The sequence below is a fragment of the Cnephaeus nilssonii genome (genome assembly GCF_951640355.1).
Source record: "Cnephaeus nilssonii genome assembly, chromosome: 5".
NCBI classification, from domain to species: domain Eukaryota; kingdom Metazoa; phylum Chordata; class Mammalia; order Chiroptera; family Vespertilionidae; genus Cnephaeus; species Cnephaeus nilssonii.
In genome coordinates, this window is record NC_137076.1 from 59593870 (window position 1) to 59615419 (window position 21550).

Here is a 21550-nt window from a genome sequence, read left to right on the forward strand (position 1 = left end):
GGCCTCCTGATTCCTGTTTAGGTTAAGATCTCTGTCATAATATTTTTTAAATATGTTTTAATCTATTTTTGAGATAAAGAGAGAGAGAAAGGGAGAGGGAGATAGAAACATGGGTGAGAGAGAAACTTTGGCGGCCTCCTGCATGCCCCCTACTATGGATCGAGCCCATAAGCAAGGCACGTGTCCTGACTGGGAATCAGTGACCTCCTGGTTCATAGGTCGGCGCTCAACCACTGAGCCATGTTGGCCAGGCCTCTGTCATAAATTTTAATGCAGTAAGTTGGGAATTCCAGGTCACTTCTGCCAAACAAATAAGCAAAAATTGTGAGAAGAGATGCTTCATGTATATTTCCCTGTTCTATACAATGGTACATAATAGTATGCCATAACTATCTGTAAGTTCATTAAGTCTAAGATATTGTGATTGTTAATTGTAATTTTAAGTTCTTGCCATACATTATTAAAATAGTCTAGTGGAGAATAATTGATGTGATATTTCCCAGTAACTCAAAGCAAAAGAAAACACTCGTCCAGGTTTGCTTTGATTATCTATTTCAAATGAAAAATTAAACAATTTTGTATTTTTTTATTCCCTTAAGAGAATAATATGAGTTGGACCGTTTGTTGCTAACCCCTAGTTATGATCATTTTTTTCCTTTGAAGATTAATGTTCTATTTATCTGCCTCAGAGATTCCTTTCATTGACCAATGTGCAGTGGAAAGTTAACCCTTTCATGTTGCAGGAATGACAACTTGCTCAGCCTGGGCCTCTTGGTCCTCAGCTATGTGGAGGGGTCTGTGTAGTGATCGGGTGCTCTAGGTTGTCCAGAAGCTCAATCTTTGTTTCGGGCTCCAGTGGAAGCCAAGGTTGGTGTGCTCCTTCCCACCCCCACACTACCTCTCTTGGTCAAAACGCGAGGTTTACACTGCCTGGAATCTTTTAAATAATTGATAGATGATGTTGATGATAACAACAACTTAATATTTATTGAGCACTTACTATGTTCTGGGTCCTTTATGTGCATTATCTCATTTAATCCTCACTCAATCCTTTGGACTAGTCAGTACATTTACTATTAGAGTTTTTGAGATAATGAATCTGAATTTTAAAAATGTAGGAAATCTTCCTAAGTCACCCCGCTAGAAGTTATGCTAAGTGATTCTGCTTTTTCATTTCATTTATTAGATTATTAGGAAAAGAAAAATGCTGAGGAATTTTGGTCTCTCAGGGTTTCCTGTCCTGTGATTCCACTGGTCTGCTCCTTAATGAGATTTACATGTATATTGGTTTTTCTTCAAACTAAAATGAGAATTTTAAATATTTTATATGCAAACAGATGGTGCTTTAAGCATGATTATTTGCTTTAATAAAAATTGAATTGGCCATGGCTGGGTGGCTCAGTTGGTTGGAGCCTTGTCCCATACACCAAAAAGGTTGCAAATTTGATTCCCCCATCAGGGCACATACCTAGGTTGCAGGGTTTGATCCCTAGTAGGGGTATATGCAGGAGGCAACCCATAGATGTTTTTCACATCGATGTTTCTCTCTCTCTCTCTCTCTCTTTCTCTCTCTCTCTTTCTCTCCACCCATCTCTCTAAAAACAGTAAACATGTCCTTGGGTGAGGATCAAAACAATAAAACTGAATCATTGTAAAAAATCAATTTGGTATTCAATGATTTGTTTTATTTCAGCCTGAACTCTATGATATCATTTTTAACCATTTAAAATTCTCACGAAGACTAGAAGTAAGTTTTATTTTAAGTCTGATTCACTGACTATATTCTAAGAAAATGCCATGGTGAGGCTATAATAAAATACCTTATTTTATATTTATTACTTCTCCTACAGCTATCATAAATTCATAGAAAATTCTACACACGTGTAAACCAGGAAAAATGAATTTTTTAAAAAAGCATGAGTCATTGATCATCTCAGATGTAGCTGAGGAGCCAACATTGGTGAGATAATTAAGTTACTAGAACCATCAAGGAAAATAAAATCGGCTATCGTTAGCACCTCCTAATTTTTTTTATCTCATAAAAGTTAGTTGTTATTGAGTGTCTACCTTTGACTGTAATGACAAATCTCCACTTAAGGGTTCCAGTGCATAATTGAAATGCACTTCAGTCACACCCAGTGTTTGACATATTTCAAGTTTTCAGCAAAACTTTGGGGGAGCTCAGATTAACCAGCTTTTACCCAACAACCAGGCGAGCCTTTGATATATTGAGCTTAGTGGTCTTCTGGAGAAATCATGTCAGTTGGCTTACACTACAAATTATTAGTTTGGTTCCCAAATAATAAATGTTTATACTCCTAAACTAGACCTACTCTGAATTTGTTTTTATCCCTTAAAAAAATTTTTTTACAGAATAAGACTATGTTCCAGATAACACCCTTCCCATCCCAACAACCATAGTAATACATGGGTTTCAGGAAAGGCACATGGTTCAGGATAGCACCCTGAAATAGAGAAGCTAACAGAACACACTTAAGAGCTATCTAGCATGACTGCTTATTATGGCCAAGGATGGCTTTGTAATCACACATGCAAAGCAGACAGCAAGAGTTTTGCTTGACATGGACATTCTTTACTGAAGTGTACACAGATGGAAGCACTAAGGGTGAATTTTACTATGAACTCAAATAAAATTAAATTATGGATCACTTGAAAAATTGCATGGCAGTGTAATGAAATTTAATGACTCTGGTTTGGAACCTGTTTACATAATGTGGGAGCAAAGGGCAGAAAACTCAGCCAAAACTGCCTTTAGCAAAATAACTGCAAAGTCTAAAGGTTCTGATTTCAGGTATGGCTTGATCAAGGCTCAAGTCATGTCATCAGATTATTTCTGTCCTGACGTTTTGGCTCTCCTCCTGTACCAGCCCTTTTCCCAGTCTTTTCGCCTTGCATTGCTAACTGCCACAACTTAGCCTGACAGACAGTCCTGTTTAAGACCAGCAGGAAAACGGGGCCTTTGCTTTTCTCTTAATTCAAATAAAAGTCCTGTGTGCCCTGATCATACACGACCAGGGACTATGCCCAGTAGGGCACTTTGCACTGACAGGATTAGGCCTTAGTAGTTGAGAGTTCATTGTACCATTAGAAGGGTGGGGAGAGGCATTCCCATTTGTCTGTTTGACAGTAATGATACTAATAAAACTTAACATCTATGTCCTGGTTTTTATGTGGCAGGCCATATGCTAAGTGCTTCGCTGTGAATTACCTCATTTACTAATAGGATAGAAAAGTCCCCTCTGATGGGTATTTTTCTCAGTGACTCTGGCAGTAAGATCACTAACTGAGAATATGGATGGGAAAGGGCGTGCACTTCTAATGTTTTCCCCTCCACTTAATGTACTAATTCTGTAAGATGCTCTGCTTCACATTAAGGAAATTTCCTTATATTACCCTTAATAAGAATCAGGAATGGGTGCCATCCTCAACATATAGTTTCCTTCTCTAAGAAGCTGGTTGTTCCCACATCTCTCCATCTGAAGTCAGAGAAAAGGGGAGATAGGGCCTGGGGTGCACATACTCAGTCCTGTATGGATGGGACCGTGGAGTAGCTAACATCATCTCCACTCACATCTCAATGGCCAAATATTAATCTCAGAGCCACCGCTAGCTGCAAGGGAGGGTGAGGGTTCACACCTCACTGAACAGCATGTGCCCGGCTAAAACATGAATACTGTTGAAGTGTAAGAGATTGGAGGACAGCTAACTACGCACAAGATCATCATATGCTTTGTTCCTTTAATTTGTTGATGCACTACAAAGCATTCATATATTTTCTAAGGTTAAATCACCCTCACCTTCCTAGGATAAATCCCACATTGGTCAGGAAAATTTTTTTACTGGATTGTTGGAGTTGATTTGTGAATGCTTTATTTAGGATTTTGGCATCTGTGTTTACTAAAAGTATTTTTAAACTAATGTGGAAAATTGTAATACTTTACATGTATATGGTACTTTGCAGTTCTTGAAATTATTTCACATACGTTATCATCATGAAAATTGATGATTATCAGGAGCTATTAAAAAAGCAGTATATAATAAATGTGTAAATAGAAAACATCTATAAATGGAAACTGCCTTTTCTTATTATTGCCTACACTCTAAAGGGCTGTCAGTGAGACTAAAGTAAAGATTAGGAGGGAAGAGGATGCAGAGGACTGAAAAAGGGTTTTTGCTCACAGGAACCTAGGAGGGAGTTACCACCCCACACCCCCACCCCCAGAAAGCATAGGGAGGAATGGGGCTGCCGGCCCTTTAAATGTCTAGCCCTGTGCTGATGTTCTAGACATTCTATCAATGTAATGTTTAAACAACCTGGTTTTGAATTTATAAGTAAAGGATTTCCTGGTTATTAAACATTCTTTCTTAACTTTTGTTTTGATTTCATATCTGCACAGACTAAATTAGGTCGTGGCAACTGAGCTCTCTCCTGGGAAAAGGAAGCACTAAATATACAGGGTGCTCCTGCTGCCTGTCTGGCGGCCAGGTCACATACATGCCCTGGTCACTCAGTCTCGGTTAAGGAGCTTTTCCAGAATACACAACAATTACATAACAGTGATCACCCAGAAGTATAAAGTGCCTTTGGGAGGAAAATAGATGGCCGGCTGACATAATTTTTCAAAAAGAGGCAATTGATAACAGATTAGGCATCACAGGAAACATAGAATTGCCCAAATAGCAAGGCCTGTTTGCAGAGTTGACCCCTACAAAATATGCCGTTTGTTCACTGCTCTTCCCTGAGTCTCAGAGCCTCTGGTGTGTCATGGGTTAGGTACTTAGGGCAGCATTCACTCTAAGATCACTCAGCAGAGCTTTCAGCCCTCTCTGCCCCTCCTCAGTCCTCCCTCCTTCCCTCCCTTCCTCCCTCTTTCCCTTTCTCCCTCACATTCACCCTCAGAAGCAAGGACACCACAGTGTACCTGGGAAGAACCTGCTGGCTTCTCCTGATGCCGGCTGCACATTCCAAAATGAAGCAAAGATCAGGGAATTGTCTGATAAGTCACATTGGTGCACATGTCCCATTGGAACAATTCGATCCCACATAGCTTTTTGCCCTGGACTTGGTGCATTGATCCAACTGGTCAGATAAGTCATCCAAATCTACTTTCCTTTGTGCTGTTTGGGGAAAGCCTACGTGCCTAAGTTGACTATTTCTTCTGGGATAAATGCACACCATGCACAATTCATAACCGAAAGTGCATGAAGAAATACCCCAGAAACCTGTCCATTACTTACCATCACCAGCCCTAGAAATTCATTATGAATATGGATGATGAATACGGTTAAAGTCCAGGTGACTGGAACCTCCCAACTGCCATCTTCCGTCTTTCCGAGCAGATGTCATGTGTCATGAAGACACAACAGTGGTATGAGCCACACAGGTAGTGTAACTAAGCCCCTCAGTTTAAAATAGTTAATTATACTTTACCCTACAGGGAAATAAAATGTTTCCTCAGGTTTCTGAAAATGGATGATGAGTAGTTTAGAACTTCGTGGATGTCCAAACTTTGGTTGTCTATTTTTAAAATGCTGAGCTGGGGTTTGAAACAAGCTGTTCAGTTCCAGAGCCCAACTCAGTACCATTAGGTCCTATAGTCTCTTCATATAAGTAGATAAGAGGAAGAATGTAAGGGGAAATTTAGTGGAAGAAGAGGTAGGCTACCAGACAGTAAATTTGCTAAAAGCCTAGACAACTATAATAGCCTGATGTGGGTTCACAAAAAAAGTAGATCAACCTTTCAGTGAAGTAAAATCCAAAGGTAGATCCAAATATATCTCAGAATTTAAGGTGAAAATAAATTTCATCCTAGCTGTCTCCCCTCTGCCATCCTATATAATAAAGAGGTAATATGCAAATTAACCCTCACCCCCTCACAACCAGGCCGGCAGGGGGGTTAGTGAGGGGCAACCAGGCCGGCAGGGGGGGAAGTTGGGGGTAACCAGGCCAGCAGGGGTGGGCAGTAAGAGGCGACCAGGCCAGTGGGTGGAGCAGTTAGGGGCAACTAGGCAGGCAGGCAGGTGAGCGATTAGGAGCCAGCGGTCCAGGATTGTGAGAGGGATGTCCGACTGCCAGTTTAAGGACTGATCCAGGGATCACGCCTAAACCGGCAGTCGGACATCCCCTGAGGGCTCCCGGATTGGAGAGGGTGCAGGCTGGGCTGAGAGGACCCCCCACCCCATACACAAATTTTGTTCACTGGGCCTCTAGTTTCATTATAAGAGCTCAATACATGTTGTGTTGTTGTCAAATCACATTTAGGTTGTTCAAGATTTAAATGTAAAAAGTAAAACTAAAATGTTTTGAAGAGCAGTTTTAAATGAGTATTCTGTCATCTTTGGTCGAGAAGCTTCCTAAGCAGAGTGTTGAAACTAAAAGCCATAAGGAATAGAATGATAAGATTTGACTACTCAAAATTTTAAAATTGTGCAAGTCTGAACATACAAAGTCTTATAAATAACCCCAAATCCTCTTCTCAAAAAATATCTTATTCTAGAGCTTTGAATAGATAAGCTTTGAAAATATAAGTAAAGGGATCGATTAAGTGAAAAGTTATGAATCTACCCACCACTTAAGTCTCTCTAAGATGGCCATAGCACCAGGATGAGCCTCACCAGGCCGGATTAGTCCACAATACAAAGAAGTTATTTCTGTAGAGACAAAACCTGCTGGCAGCCTTAATCCCTCCCCAAACCTCAGACCACATGCAGCCATTAACCAAAGTAAACATGGAAAGAGGAGCATTGGAATTGTCAGTAAATTCTGCAAAGTTGAAATTCAAACCATCAGTTTCAGTAATTCCCAGAAGTTGACAGCTAAATCTAAACACTGTGTGGCTTTGAGATTTTACAGCTGGGCCCATGCAAAGGTTTCTGGAATAATTTTTTTTTAAAGGATATAATTGATGTAGCCTACACAGACACCTTTGTATGCCATTAACTTTTAAAATATTTATTTAGCCCCAGTGGGTAAAGGAATCAAGGAATGTAGGATTGAAAACCTGCGTAGAGATCAAGGTCAAGTGAAAGCCCTAAGTAGCTTCTAAGAGACTTGCACCATCCTGAGCCATTGTAATCTGGCAGTTCAGTCTGGCGGGCCGCAGCCTGTGAATAAGGCCAGCTTTAAGCAGCTATGGCAGTGTTTAGTTTTGTCCCTAAACTGCAACATCCTCATTGTAAATTTGCTCTCTTTAATTTAATTTGTAGTGGCCTCAGGGAATAGGATATCTCCGTGTGAAAATGGGGCCCAGGAAGAGCTTTGTGGGCCTACATTTGAATGGGGTGATCCCTGAGAACCTATCCTAGTGCAATTGATATTCACAGTGATGTGCCAAGTTGGTTCATTTGGAGCTGGTCTCACATCCTTACTAAAGACCCCCTTGTAGAGGCCCCAGAACGCCTCACCGAGAGGCTGAGCCTCACATAGTGTCACAAAGAATAGGGACAGTGACCCAGATAACTCTGATTCAAGAAAGTTGCCCCTCTTGCTTCAAACTATCCAGTAATAGGGTCATTGTGGCGGGAGTATTTGGGAGTGGAGATGAAATAATCCTGGAGTTATCTATTCAGCCTCCATCGTCCCTGGTTTGGTATGGAGATGCACAAGCTGTTTACATTGAACTAGGTAAAATAAGCAGAAAATATTTCTGAGACCATTTATTTTTTGTTAACAGATCATGTTAGAGCTTGTTAAGAAACTCTATTCGGGATTGCTTTGGGTGCTCGCTGTAGGAGAAAATTGACTTCAAAATGATAAGTACAGATCTGTGATCAAGTATTCAGAGTGTCTGAGTGATGGAAAGATAAAAAGGTCACAGACAGATGGCAAGAATCTGTATTTGACCTTTGTGCCATGGGGTCAGAGTGCCTTTTCCTCTCTTCAGGGGATGGAAGGGTTGTGAAATGCAATTTAGGGCTGTAAACTTGGACTTGTTGGAAAGCAGCCACCTTTATTTAGCAGGGTCAACAACACCTTGGACAGTTGAAGGGTAGGTTGATCATGACCTCGCTGCTACCAAAATTATGAGTTCATTTTAGGTTCTTTTCTCATAGTCAAGACAGCAGCATCTCAAACTAGCTGAAGAAAGAGAAAATTTGGCTCAGTTTCTAGCTGTTCGATCTTAGAATTGCACCTGGATATTAGATCTGGCAAAGAATCATCACAAATAATGTCATTATGTGGGTGTATGTTACTTTATCCAGACATTTCACTGTCATTTTCCTGCTCTCTCTCATCCCCTTACCCTCATCCCTCTCACAACAGGCGTAGAAGACATCGTGGCGATAATGATTCCTGAGCCCAAAGGGAAGGAGATAGTCAGCCTGCTGGAAAGAAACATCACCGTGACGATGTACATCACCATCGGTACCCGGAACTTGCAGAAATACGTGAGCCGCACATCGGTTGTGTTTGTCTCCATCTCCTTCATCGTCCTGATGATCATTTCCCTCGCATGGCTGGTCTTTTATTATATCCAGAGGTTTCGATATGCAAATGCCAGGGACAGGAACCAGGTGAGTAGCAAAAAGTTTTTCTAAACCTTATTAAAAAATAAATAAATAGCCGAAACCGGTTTGACTCAGTGGATAGAGCGTCGGCCTGCGGACTCAAGGGTCCCGGGTTCCATTCCGGTCAAGGGCATGTGCCTTGGTTGCGGGCACATCCCCAGTAGGGGGTGTGCAAGAGGCAGCTGATCGATGTTTCTCTCTCATGGATGTTTCTAACTCTCTATCCCTTTCTCTTCCTCTCTGTAAAAAATCAATAAAATATATTTAAAAAATAAATAAATAAATATAAAAATTAATAAATAAAACTTAAGAATTACTATAAAAATAAGACATGTTATTGTATAAACTTAGAAAATCACACAAAATACTAAGACAAGACCAAAATTACCTATTATTCCCCCACTCAAGATAAGCACTTAATATTTGCTGCATAGTTTTCCAGATCTTTTCCAATATGCATATGTTGATGTTTTATTAATATTGTTCTGTAAAATGGAGGGGCTTTGTCCTATATTCCTATTGCTCATCTTTAGGCACATAATAAAGGAGAAAGGGAACATGAGCTGAGATTATGCTAATAGTGGCAACATAATTTAGGAAAAGCCCAAATTTCCTCCTTGTGGATAGAAGAAAATGAGGTAAATAAAAGCTATTTTAAAAAGCAATTAATTTTTGAACAGATAATATATATGCATGCTATAAATTGCAAAAGGTATAAAATGGTGTAAATGAAAAGTAATTGCCTTCCCATGTGTGCCCCTTGGTTACCCAGGTCCTCTGCCTGGAATTTCTTCTCTTCTAGAGATGTTTTATGTGCTTGCAAGTGCATGTGCATTCGTGTGTGTGTGTGTGTGTGTGTGTGTGTGTGTGTGTGTATGTGAGAGAGAGAGAGAAAGAATGTGTGTGAAAAAATAATAGTACACTTAACTCCATACCCTTATTTCTCACTGTATCTTAGAGATTAATTTATATCAACACTCAATCCAAGCTGCCTTCTCATTTCTAATGCCTGGATAACATTTCCTTTTTTGTGTATGTTGTATTTATTAAACCAGCTCCTATTGATGGACATGTTTTCTCTTTTAAAAAAATGTACAAGTGACACTAAGCACATCCTACTGATCAAATTTGGCCCTTTTTGGCCTTAGAAGTAAAGATTGGTTGTTAAGTCCTTTCTAGTATCTAATCTAAGATCCTCCAACTCCGGGGGCTCCACAGAGGAGGCTCAGGGTTCTTCTACTCAACCAATCACCTCCCTTCTTAAACCCTGAGATGGAGAGCCAAGGTCATGACAGATTCTTTTTAATTTTGTTTTATTGATTGGTTTTGAGAGAGGAGGAGAGAGGGAGAGAGGGACAAGGGAGAGAGGGATAGGGAGAGGGAAACATCGATTTGTTGTTCCACCCATTCATGCACTTGTTGGTTGATTCTTGTGTGTACCCTAACCAGGGATTGAACCGGCAACCTTGGCGTATCCAGATGATGCTCTAATCAACCTAGCTACCTAGTAGGCCAGGGACATGACAGATTCTCGACCTGAATGCCAATGTCCACTACAGGTAGCCTCCCTTCCCCTCCAGGAGGTGAAGGAGCCATGTGTCCCTCACTCCCCAGATGTGCCACTTTGGCAGCTGTTCACCCTGCACATGCAGCGAGCAGCATTCCTGCCGTGGCTGTGGCAGGTGAGCCTGCCTGCTGGTGATGCTCGGGGACACTGTCCCTCTGTCTCCTAGGATATCCCATCTCCGACACAAAGACTGGGTCTGTGCTCTGAAAACCACAGGACTCTTGGTAGAGGGCGGCGATTTCAAACATGGGCAGATCAGATAAATGATGTAAGGCTCTTTTTTGTTTTTCATAAACAATGTTGCCTTTGAGGCTAATCCAAGGAAACCAGATTTGGTTTGTGTTGTTTTATGTGAGGCCTGGTAATGACATTCAACCAAGCTTTTTTGAAAGAGGTACTCCTCTGTGTGAATACTTTTCTTGGTATTTGCATGTACATGGCCCATGGCCCTTTGATTTCATTTGCACATTTGGTCCTGAAGTTAAGCTGGAGCAAGAGAAGCAATGGTATTTAAGACAAACTTGTATGCCACAGGGGAAGAGGGACGGAAGGGAAAGGAGTATGCCAAGTGTCCCAGGGGTCAGAGATGCTTCTGTCTCCTAAAAAGTGACAACCAACTCGGTCCCTGATGTGTCCCTGCAGAAAGTGCAGAGCCCTCGGGAGGATGGAAAGGCAAAATGTATGTTATATCTGTGACCTATTCGATGAGATAGTTAGCCATTGACTTGCCATGTTTAGATAATTCAGGTCCCAAGGATCTTTGCCTCCCAGTTCTGTTCTGTGTGGAAGAAAATCCTGACCTGGTAAAACTGGAAATGACACGACTCCACATACCTAGTTTTACTAATGATGGGATCTGGGGTCCAGAATGTTGAAGTGACTTGGCCAAAGTCACACAGTTAGTGACAGAAATAGGACTGAAAGCTAGATCTTCTAACATCCAAGCCATGCCTTCTCTTCTACAACACCTCCCACGAAAGATAACCCTGACGTTTCTACCTCATGTCACGTGTGCACAGCTTTAAGTCATCGCTCCGTGAGGTCACCAGGCTGTCGGGGCAGCCAGGCTGATTCCCTTACCCACTTTACTACATTGACGGAATGGTGACCTACATCATAGAAATCAGCTGAACTGGCTGTGCAGTGATTTCTGTTGCATCAGCCAGGCCTGGAAAACTCATTGTTATGTATTAGAGCGAGTGAGGGAAGTGTCTGAGTCACCCGTGGCCCCATGAGGTTCCAGATGACTGGGACCAACTCTGTTTATGGTTATAGTGCCCTCTCTTCACCTAGGACGTAAGAACACTTTGCTGTTTTTCCACTTGGTGGTGGTGATGAGAATCATGATGATCAAATACAGCTGTCAGTAAAAAGGGACAAATATGATACAAAATTATCCAATCAGATGAGATGGAACATAAACTCGATTTTGATGCTGTATTGGTGTCCTTATGTTCCTAGTTTGTTTTTAATCATATTCACTGCATGTCTGTTTATCACACAGAAGGGGACAAGAGGAAAGTGTCTTCTTTTTCTCCATCTCCTAAATATTTAGAAGGTTACTAGTTTATGTATCTTGGGTTGAACTGGAGTCTGCCATTGTTTACCATCCTTGTTGGCATTTATGTAGGACTTTCTTCTTTTAATAAATGGTTCTTTTTTATTTTCCATGAAGCCATTTGTCTTCACTACTGTCAAGGAACCAATGACCTTGGTAAATACTTTCTTATACTCATTTAGATTCAATTGACAGATAAAGCTAATTATTAAGATGGCCCAACTCCTGGTGATCTTTAGTGAAAAGCATGATTTGGATCTAGTTGGGTTAGAGAAAATCTGTAGGAGCCCCTAGACAAGGGAGAGGAATCACCCTCTGAAACAAAACGCCTCTAGAAACTTGAGGTGATCCCTAAATGTATGAGGTGGCCCTTAAATGTACCTGAGGTGGTCGCTAACTCTCCCATTAGCAGCCCGTTAGTCTGCATTTCTGAGAACCAACCACAGAGGAAAGGATGGGTTCAGTGACAGACTGCTGGTTCCAATCCCTAGATTCTCTATTCAGGCTCCACACCAGGCTCAGTGTGAGCAGGGCCTGTGGTTTTTCTCTCCTTTATTCTTGGTGCAGATAAGAACCCAAAGACAGAAGAGACCAACTGCAAAAGCTACAACTGCTTCAGTTGGACCATTTCATTAAGAATGTTTATGTTTTTACTCATCTCTTTAGTTTGCATTTTGGAAATCCAGTAATACTGGTTAGAAAATTGTTGCAAGTGAGTCAGTGTTTTTATTTAGAAGTCAATATTTCCTGGTCATTTTTGTGTCACTTAAAGAGAAATACAAAATTTGACTACATTTCAAAACTTTATGGTGCTTTCCCCTTTTTTGGTTAATCTAGACTTCTGTTGAAAACTCTAGCCTCCACAGTTTCATAACTATTATCTATATCTCAGAAGCGGACTTTTCTGTATTCTCCAAGGTGTCTAGAACATCTGCTCTGCCCCTGGCAAGTCAGACGTTCTTATCCTTTGTCAGCCACTCACAAAACATTACCTTTTCCCTCCTGAAAGGAGATGTATGTGAATTACCATCTGAAATGAGGGTGGTCTCAAGGCACTTCAAGGGAAAGGAATACCCTCACACCATTTTTCCAGAATGATGAAGGGAAACCTGTCTTCCTTCCTTTGTGAGTCATCTGATTTCTCAGGACGTCCAGGGAGGAAGACCTCTTAGACTTGGTGTTGAGAGGACTTTATCATTTTCTTTTATATTCAAATTTCTCCATCTGCTAGTTCTGCTCATGTGAGAAGTCCATCTCCCAAATGACTTTATCCTCCACTGAACTCTTTTAACCTCCCAGCCCTCAGTCACCAAATGACAGTAATGGAATTCCTCTTTCTAATCCCCTAACCATTAACTCTGCTATTAGCCATAATCCCTGATACCCTAATGTCAGCTTACATTTCCTGGATAGACAAACCATTTTCTTTTTGTTTTTTTAAAGGCAGCTTACATCTTCCCTTAAAAGGGTATGGAAACGGCTTTTTATTTTTGTGGACGAAAGAAGGGGATTTTTTTAAAACACCCCCTTTTTATTCAGATATAACCAAAAGCAAAATAAAATACATGGACAAGATAGAAAGTAGTCTTTGAGTTTACCTTACATGTTCACATTTAAAAAGGTCATATTTCATTTGCTTAAAAATAATTTTAAATAAATTAAATTTTGAAAACATTATTTCTGGTTCACCTCCTTAAAAAAGGATGGTCTTTCTTTGAGCATAATCCAATACCATTGTTTGAAAATAATTTTTGCTGCCTTATTGCTCTGCTTTAAAAATAAAAAAACAATTTAAGTGATTGAATTGGGGCCAGATATTATATAATACAAATTAAACACAATTACAGAAATATCTGAATTCATAACTTAAACTTAAAACAATCAATACTTGACTATAGGCCCAGATCTCTTATTCTAAATAAAATATTCTATAGGTTTTCTGCATTTAGTCCCTGTAACAAGTGGCCCCTTCTCCATGTCTTTCAATTCTTGCTCCTGTCTTCTTCAATGAAAAGCAGCTCTTAGTTGTGACAGGCTGGATTTGCCAAGGTCAGGACCATAGCTTTGTTTACCTAACCACATGTATCATGGTTAGTCCATATATTTTCCCGTTAACTGCTAAATTTTTCAGGTTGTTTTCCATGCTAAAACAAAAACAAAAACGGTCTCTTGGTTTAAGATTTTATTCACTCATCAACCATTAATGGAGATTCCACTAGATAGTCAACTACAGAGAGCAGAAATTTGTGTGTTTTCACTACCTTTTTTTTTTCTTTCTTTTTTTCCCCAAAACCCAGAGCTTTTGAAACTGGGACGAAGTATGTGATCTGAAATATGTGTTGAATGATCCAGTGTCAATTACTGAAGGCAGCTCTATTCATATTAATGGGAAGCAAACATAAATACAGGCCGGTCCTCAGGGAGCTTACAGGAGAGAAAAGTAACTGGGATAGATCTTAAAAATAGTACATATTGTCACAGGGCTATGAAGTAGAGGACAAGGTGCTGTGAGGGTATAGACCAGAGGGGTCTTCTCTCCTGAAAGACATCTAGAAAGGGCTCCCCCCAAAATGACTTGATTTGAGACCAAAGGATAATTGGTCAATAACTAGAGGAAAAGAAGAGGGAAGAGAGTTGCATCCTGTTTAGTTTTACCTCAGTTCTTTTCCCTCTTACTCTATGTCCCCCATTCGTATTTATCATTATAGACTCTTCCTATTTTTCCTGCCAATTTAGTTTGCTATCTACTCCTGGACTTCTGCATAAATCTCAAGTGTATATGGGTGTCCCTTTAGGAAACAGCCAAAGCTTACTTTCCTGTTAAAAATGCCAGTGATTGCCAAAACCGGTTTGGCTCAGTGGATAGAGCGTCAGCCTACGGACTGAAGGGTCCCAGGTTCGATTCCAGTGAAGGGCATGTACCTTGGTTGCGGGCACATCCCCAGTGGGGGGTGTGCAGAAGGCAGCTGATCGATGTTTCTAACTATCTCTCTCCCTTCCTCTCTGTAAAAAAAATCAATAAAACATATTTTTAAAAGTGCCAGTGATTATTCTAAAAACTAAAAATGAAATATCAAAGAGGAAAGTAAATTAACATGGAGAATATCTCCTTTTCTACTTATTTACTATAACTACTGTGTGTATAGGCCAGCTGGTGTTGCTCAGTGGTTGAGTGTTGACCTATAAACCAAGTTGAATACAGTATTTCTTGATGTGGGTTATGGTGGTTATAAACATATTTGTATATATTTCCCTATACCCATACTCACACTTAAACATAAACAAAGGAGGCAAAATTGGCATGTAAGAATGTGATGTAATAGGACAGTACAAACTAAATATAAACCTAGTTTGAGTCTACATAAGTAAAGGAAATTCTTTAAAATTCCAACTGAGTTACCTGCCCTTGACTGGAATCGAACTCTGGGAACCTTCAGTCCATAAGCCAATGCTCTATCCACTGATAAGCAAACCGGCTGTGGCCTCAATTTATTTTTTTGGTAATCTGTATAAATGTAACCTGCACTAACACCAATGGACAGGATCTTTCCATATCATATGCCACTTGCTTAACATGGGGCATGAAGACCTTCTCTCTAGTAGACCTCAATTACTAGAGCCGCTTTGTTCAGATATCACCATTCCATCTCTTCCAGACATCATCATTAACATTCATGCCACTCATGCATGATTTCAGAGATAGCTGCCCTGGTTTATTAATGCCGAGAACCAATTCCAGCATGTAATAATTACAAGAGTTTTACCAAAAGGTTGGTGAAGCTTGGGGAACTCAACAGGGTTGAGTCAGATGTAATTTACCTGTTGGAAATGGCTAAAAGGCACTTTCCCCAAACCTGAATAGGATGATTGTCTGCTGCCATACAGCTCAGGGCATTTTATTGCCTCCTGTTGGCCAAACACCTGTACAGCTGTAGGCTATTCCCCAAACTGATAATGCTTCTATATAAACCCTTTGATACCGTACCCTTTGAGGTGTATATTTCCACCTTGCCTTAGGATAAATCGTGTTGAATAAAAGCACGGGTCCTTGGTCAAGGAAGAGTCTTCAGTTCCTTTTAACTGAAGCTCCTCTGACCCCCAATGCCTTTCAAAAATATCTTTCGTCCTTGGACACCTTCTTAATCACCTACGCACAGCCCCTTTCTCCAGAATGCTGAACCCTTTGTAAGGCTGGGAAAAGAACCCTGGCATTATGACACCCTAACGAGGGACACCAACATATTAAATGTTATTAGAAGAAAAGTCAAGAATAACAGGCCTTTATTACTAACCAGCAGCATTTGCTGTTTCAGCGCCGACTGGGAGATGCAGCAAAGAAAGCAATCAGCAAGCTCCAGGTCAGGACCATCAAGAAGGGCGACAAGGTAACAGCCTCTTTTCTTGGGGTGAGGGACTATTTAAACAAGCTCCTGGCTTTACTGGCCACCAAGGTAGAAGAGAGAGAAGGATGGGAAAGGGGGAATGTATGCTAATAGTTATTTTACCCATCTTTATTAAATACTAGAGGCCTGGTGCACAAAATTCGTGCACGGGGGGGTGTCCCTCAGCCCAGCCTGTACCCTCTCCAATCTGGGACCCCTCGAGGGATGTCCAACTGCCTGGTTAGGCCCGATCCCGGTAGGACCGGGCCTAAACGGGTGGTCGGACATCCCTCTCACAATCCAGGACTGCTGGCTCCCAACTGCTCGCCTGCCTGCCTTCCTGATTACCCCTAACTGCTTCTGCCTGCCAGCCTGATCACCCCCTAACCACTCCCCTGCCAGCCTGATTGATGCCTAACTGATCCCCTGCCAGCGTGATTGCCCCTAACTTCCCTCCCCTGCAGGCCTGGGTCCCCCTCAACTGCCCTTCCCTGCAGGCCCAGTCGCACCCAACTTCCCTCCTTTGCTGGCCTGGTCACCCCTAACTGCCCTCCCCTGAAGGCTTGATCGTCCCCAACTGCCCTCCCTTGTAGGCCTGGTCCCTCCCAACTGCCTTCCCCTGCTGGCCTGATCGCCCACAACTGCCCTCCCTTGCAGGCGTGGTCCCTCCCAACTCCCCTCCCCTGTTGGCCATCTTGTGGCGGCCATCTTGTGTCCACATGGGGGCAGTCATCTTTGACCACATAGGGGAAGCCATATTGTGTGTTGGAGTGATGGTCAATTTGCATATTACTCTTTTATTAGATAGGATAGAGGCCTGGTGCATGGGTGGGGGCTGGCTGGTTTGCCCTGAAGTGTGTTCTGGATCAGGGTGGGGGTTCCCTTGGGGCGTGGGGCGGCCAGGGCAAGGGGCCTGTGGTGGTTTGCAGGCTGGCCACACACCTCCAAGCGGAGGCCCTGGAATCTGGAATTTATTTTCCTTCTATAATTGAAACTTTGTAGCCTTAAGCAGAGGCCAAGGCAGGCCAGGGCAGGCGGAAAGCTTGGCTTCCTCTATTGCTGGGGAAAACCAAGCCTCCTGCTCTCTCCGTGGCCGTAGCCATCTTGGTTGGGTTAATTTGCATAGTTGCTCCTGATTGGCTGGTGGGCGTGGCTTGTGGGTGTAGCAGAGGTATGTCAATTTGCATATTACTCTTTTATTAGATAGGACTAGAGGCCCGGTACACTCATGCATGGGTAGGGTCCCTAGGCCTGGCCAGCTATCAGGGCCGATCTGTGGAGCAACTGGCGGGGCAATCGGGTGGCGGGGGGGGCACTTGCACCTGCTTTAGTTGGCCTAGGGCCTGTGGGCTGGGGGCAGCTCCTGCGTTGAGTGTCTTCCCCCTGGTGGTCAGTGCGCATCATAGTGACCGGTAGTTCTGCCGTTCAGACAATTTGCATATTAGGCTTTTCTTACATAAGATAATTTAAAGCCCTTTATAAAATGTATACAATAGAACAGCAAAGTAGTTTGGATAGAAAATATGAGAAATTTAAAATTAATGTAGGAAGAGCAGATAAAACCAAGATGAAATTAGAAAAATGCATTATCTAAAATGCCTAACAGAAATGGGTCCCAAATCTAGCAGCCAATGCAAAGAAGGAAATAATATTCTATATTCAAGCAGTAGCTAATTACCTTATTCCAGTGTCCCACAAGATTAAAAAAAAGATGGTTCCTGTATTAGGACTTGATTCTTTGCAAAGAAGACAATGTTATGTGCTGAACGATGTCCTCCACTACAGTAAATGCAGGAAGCATATTTAGTGCCTCGGAATTCTAGAGCCCCAAAGTCATTGCAGCAGCTTCCCTCACTGTAGCAGGATGACATAAAGCCAAAAGCAAATGCATGTCTAGAGGATGGACAACAGAGCAGTGCAGTCCATACCTGTGGCCTCTGAGGATCTCTCTTTGCCCAGGAGAAATTTTAAAGCAGTGGATTGCAGACATGGATTTGGAGCTCTTGGGAGCTTGTAAGGGATTCATGACTCAACATGTATTCCAGGTATTTGTCTCTAGTCTGAATAATGGATTTGTCTCCCTAATTATGTGCTGCTGTTTTTCAACTATATAAAAATTCTGTTGAGCTTATTATAATAACATTCATTTAAAATCACTAATGAATTGAAAGTATTTTTCCATTACTTTTCCCCCTGAAACAGAGAATAATAAAAGAATAAGAACTATTATATAAGTAATATTTTATGGGGTATTAAAGGAGATTTATATACTTGGGGAAGAGAGGAGGAAGTCAGAAACACTATTTTAGCATTGTGTACATTAGATTCCTGAGGAATGGAAAGATTAAATATTATTCAGCCGAAACTGCTTTGGCTCAGTGGATAGAGCGTCTGCCTGCGGACTGAAGGGTCCCAGGTTCGATTCCGGTCAAGGGCATGTACCTTGATTGCGAGTACATCCCCAGTAGGGGGTGTCTAGGATGCAGCTGATCGATGTTTCTAACTCTCTATCCCTCTCCCTTTCTCTCTGTAAAAATCAATAAAATATATTTTTTAAAAAATTAAATATTATTCAGATACTTCTCCATAAATGGTATTTCTCATCTTCGAGTTTTTGCTATGTCACCTCTAATTATAATAAAGAGCATTATTAGTAATGGTACATTTAAAAATTGTTCCTACTTGCAGAGGAACCCAGAGACAAAACATGGAGGTTAGAATGAATGGAAACTAAGCCAGTAAATAGTAAATTATTGATTAAGAAAACTGACCCCAAGACCATTGAAGCCTGGCTCTGAGGCATGCTCCTTTGGCGTGTTATGTGGGTGTTTTCTCAAGAGCTGAAACTACAAAAGTAGGCTCACATGTGCTTTCTGTGTTGCAGGAAACAGAGCCAGACTTTGACAACTGTGCCGTCTGTATTGAAGGGTACAAGCCCAGCGACGTGGTCCGGATCTTGCCCTGCCGGTGAGTCACCAGGCTGCCTGCTTTGACTTGGGCCAGTGTGGCGAGTGCCCGCTGGCCTCTGGCTCAGACCTGCTAGGCCCATCTGCCCAAACGTTTCCATGTCTCACTATCAAACAACCGGAAAGCTCATTCTTCCTGTGTAACTTTTCTCCCGATCCTCTTTGCACCAAAGGAGGTATACCTCTAGGAAGTGGGACCTCATGATACAGTTTGATAGCGCGGATCCCAGTACTAGTTTTCTTCAATAGAAGATTTGTGATACTTGATTTTACAGTGCTATTTTAATTACATGAGTAAGATCTTTCAAATATTTTATGAATGATCAGCAGCCAGGAAATGGTCAGGATTAAGTAGGAAGCGAAAGGCAGATTCCATTTCCTTTGTTTGGTTGGTTTTGGGGTTTTTTTGTTTGTTTGTTTGTTTGGGGGGTGGGGTTTTCTTTGTTTGTTTTACTAACAGGAACAGAACGTGACAGTCCCCGGCCAAAACTTCTAGAATCTATAGGAGAGAGTGCCCGCAGTGTAGCTGGAAAAGCTCCCCAGGTGATTCTCACAAAATCCTCATTCCTCTCGCTAATTGATATTTACTGTTAAGGTGTCTGAGTTCTTTTTATACAGTTAAAATTAAACACATTTAAATAACTTAATTAAATTATTTTAAAGTTGCCTTAAAATTTGTCCTCCTGTAATTAAAAACCTTTCTGCATCTGCTCAAGTATTCTAAAAATAAAATTAAATTCTGCCTTGAAGAAATGGTCTTCACTTGAAAAGACTGGCATTAAAGAGTCTTAAAGTACTCACATAAATAAAGTAGAAAAATACACAAAGATAGAAAACACCCAATGATACAACACAATCCATTTACTCATAAAACAATGCATCTTTAAAAACTGTTCATTAGAAATGCAAAAGAAATAAAATATGCCTTTGGAGGAATTGGTTTAATAATCCCAAAATGACAAAGAAGTGACAGAGAAAAAAATCACACCCAGGATATTCAAATAAATGCAGAAACCCTCAAGGGGAATGAATGGATTGTACTTGAAATGCTTTTAGGCCAGTTGATCATTAGGAAACCAGGCCTGAGGAAGTGCACCCTGGTGGCCCCAGCCAAGGCCTTTGAGTGGGATTCTTCTCCTTGGTTTATAGATGCCTGATTGTCTCTAAGTTGGGCACATAAAGACTTGGTAGTTTCCTTCACATGAGGGTGCTATACATAAATTCTCTCTCTAAACATTATATGTGGTGTTTACTAGGTGACTTCTAGAAACCCTGGCAAAGAGTAGCAGTGTGTGAACCTCAGAGAGCCTCTCAGCGTAGCATCTTTTCATCTCTGCAGATTTTACTCAGGGTTTTATATGTCCTGATAGTTACAAGTAAGGAAAGTGCTTTTCTTTGTTTTATTTCTTGGAGACTGTTTATAACCCTGTGAGGCTGCTCCTAATAAAGAAAATATTCAAAGCAGCCCAGCCAGTGTTGGCTCAGTGATTGCGCATCGACCTATGAACCAGGGGGTCACGGTTCAATTCCTGGTCAGGGCACATGCCCAGGTTTCAGGCTCAATCCCCAGTGTAGGGCATACAAGAGGCAGCCAATCAATGATTCTCTCTCATCATTGATGTTTCTATCTCTCTATCCCTCTCCCTTCCTCTCTGAAATCAATAAAAATATATATATTTTTAAAATATCTAAGGCAAATTAAATAGCAACTTTTTCCTGAGTCTCCAAAGAACTTTACAAATGTAATTAAGAAAATATGTTAGGGGGGTGAGGGCATGTGCTGAGGGGGTGGGAGTGGCTGGGGCGAGGTCAATGGGGGAAAGAGGAACATATGTAATACTTCAAACAATAAAGAATTAAAAATGAAAATCTGTTTTAAAAACTAAGTACAGCATTACTTTAGCCCTGTAATTCATACAGTGTAAAATACCTTGTTCATTTAGAGCTCTGGCATAAGTATATTCCATGTTACTACATACAGTTGCTAGAGGCTGCGTAATACCCTAGTCATAGACGTACCACAGTTCACTTCACCATGCCCCTGTGTGTAACACCTGGCTGTTTGCAATTTGTAATTATGACAAATTACATGGCTTTAGCAGCATTTAGATTGTCATGATATATCAAGCCAGATCTCCTTATACTCTAAAATATTTTGGAAATATTAACCAAGAAAAAAATAACATTTCAATATTTATCACAAAAAATAATAAAACTTTAGGAACTTTCTTTTCTTTTTTTTTTCCTTTTTGGAACTTTCATTTTATGTATACTAGCCCTTGCCCTAAGCTGGTTCAGTTTGGCCTCAAGCTTTCCCTTTTTATATCATTACTAGAGGCCTGGTGCACAAAATTTGTGCACAGGTGGTGGGGGGTGTCCCTCAGCCCAGCCTGCAACCTCTCCAATATGGGACCCCTCGAGGGATGTCCGACTGTCTGAATCCCCTCGAAGATTGTTGGACATCTCTCTCACAATCCAGGACTGCTGGCTCCCAACTGCTCGCCTGCCTGCCTTCCTGATTGCCTCTAACCACTTCTGCCTGCCAGCC

The 21550-nt window shown here is 41.4% G+C and overlaps 1 protein-coding gene across 1 annotated transcript in view; it reads left to right on the plus strand.

Moving 5' to 3' along the window:
- Positions 1-21550, plus strand: part of RNF150 (ring finger protein 150) — a 174260-nt gene that overhangs the window by 92580 nt on the left and 60130 nt on the right. Inside the window, exons 2-4 of the mRNA XM_079771621.1 lie at positions 8285-8535; positions 15968-16039; positions 18921-19003. Coding sequence (XP_079627747.1) covers positions 8285-8535; positions 15968-16039; positions 18921-19003 — 406 coding nt within the window. The remainder of the gene's footprint in view (positions 1-8284; positions 8536-15967; positions 16040-18920; positions 19004-21550) is intronic.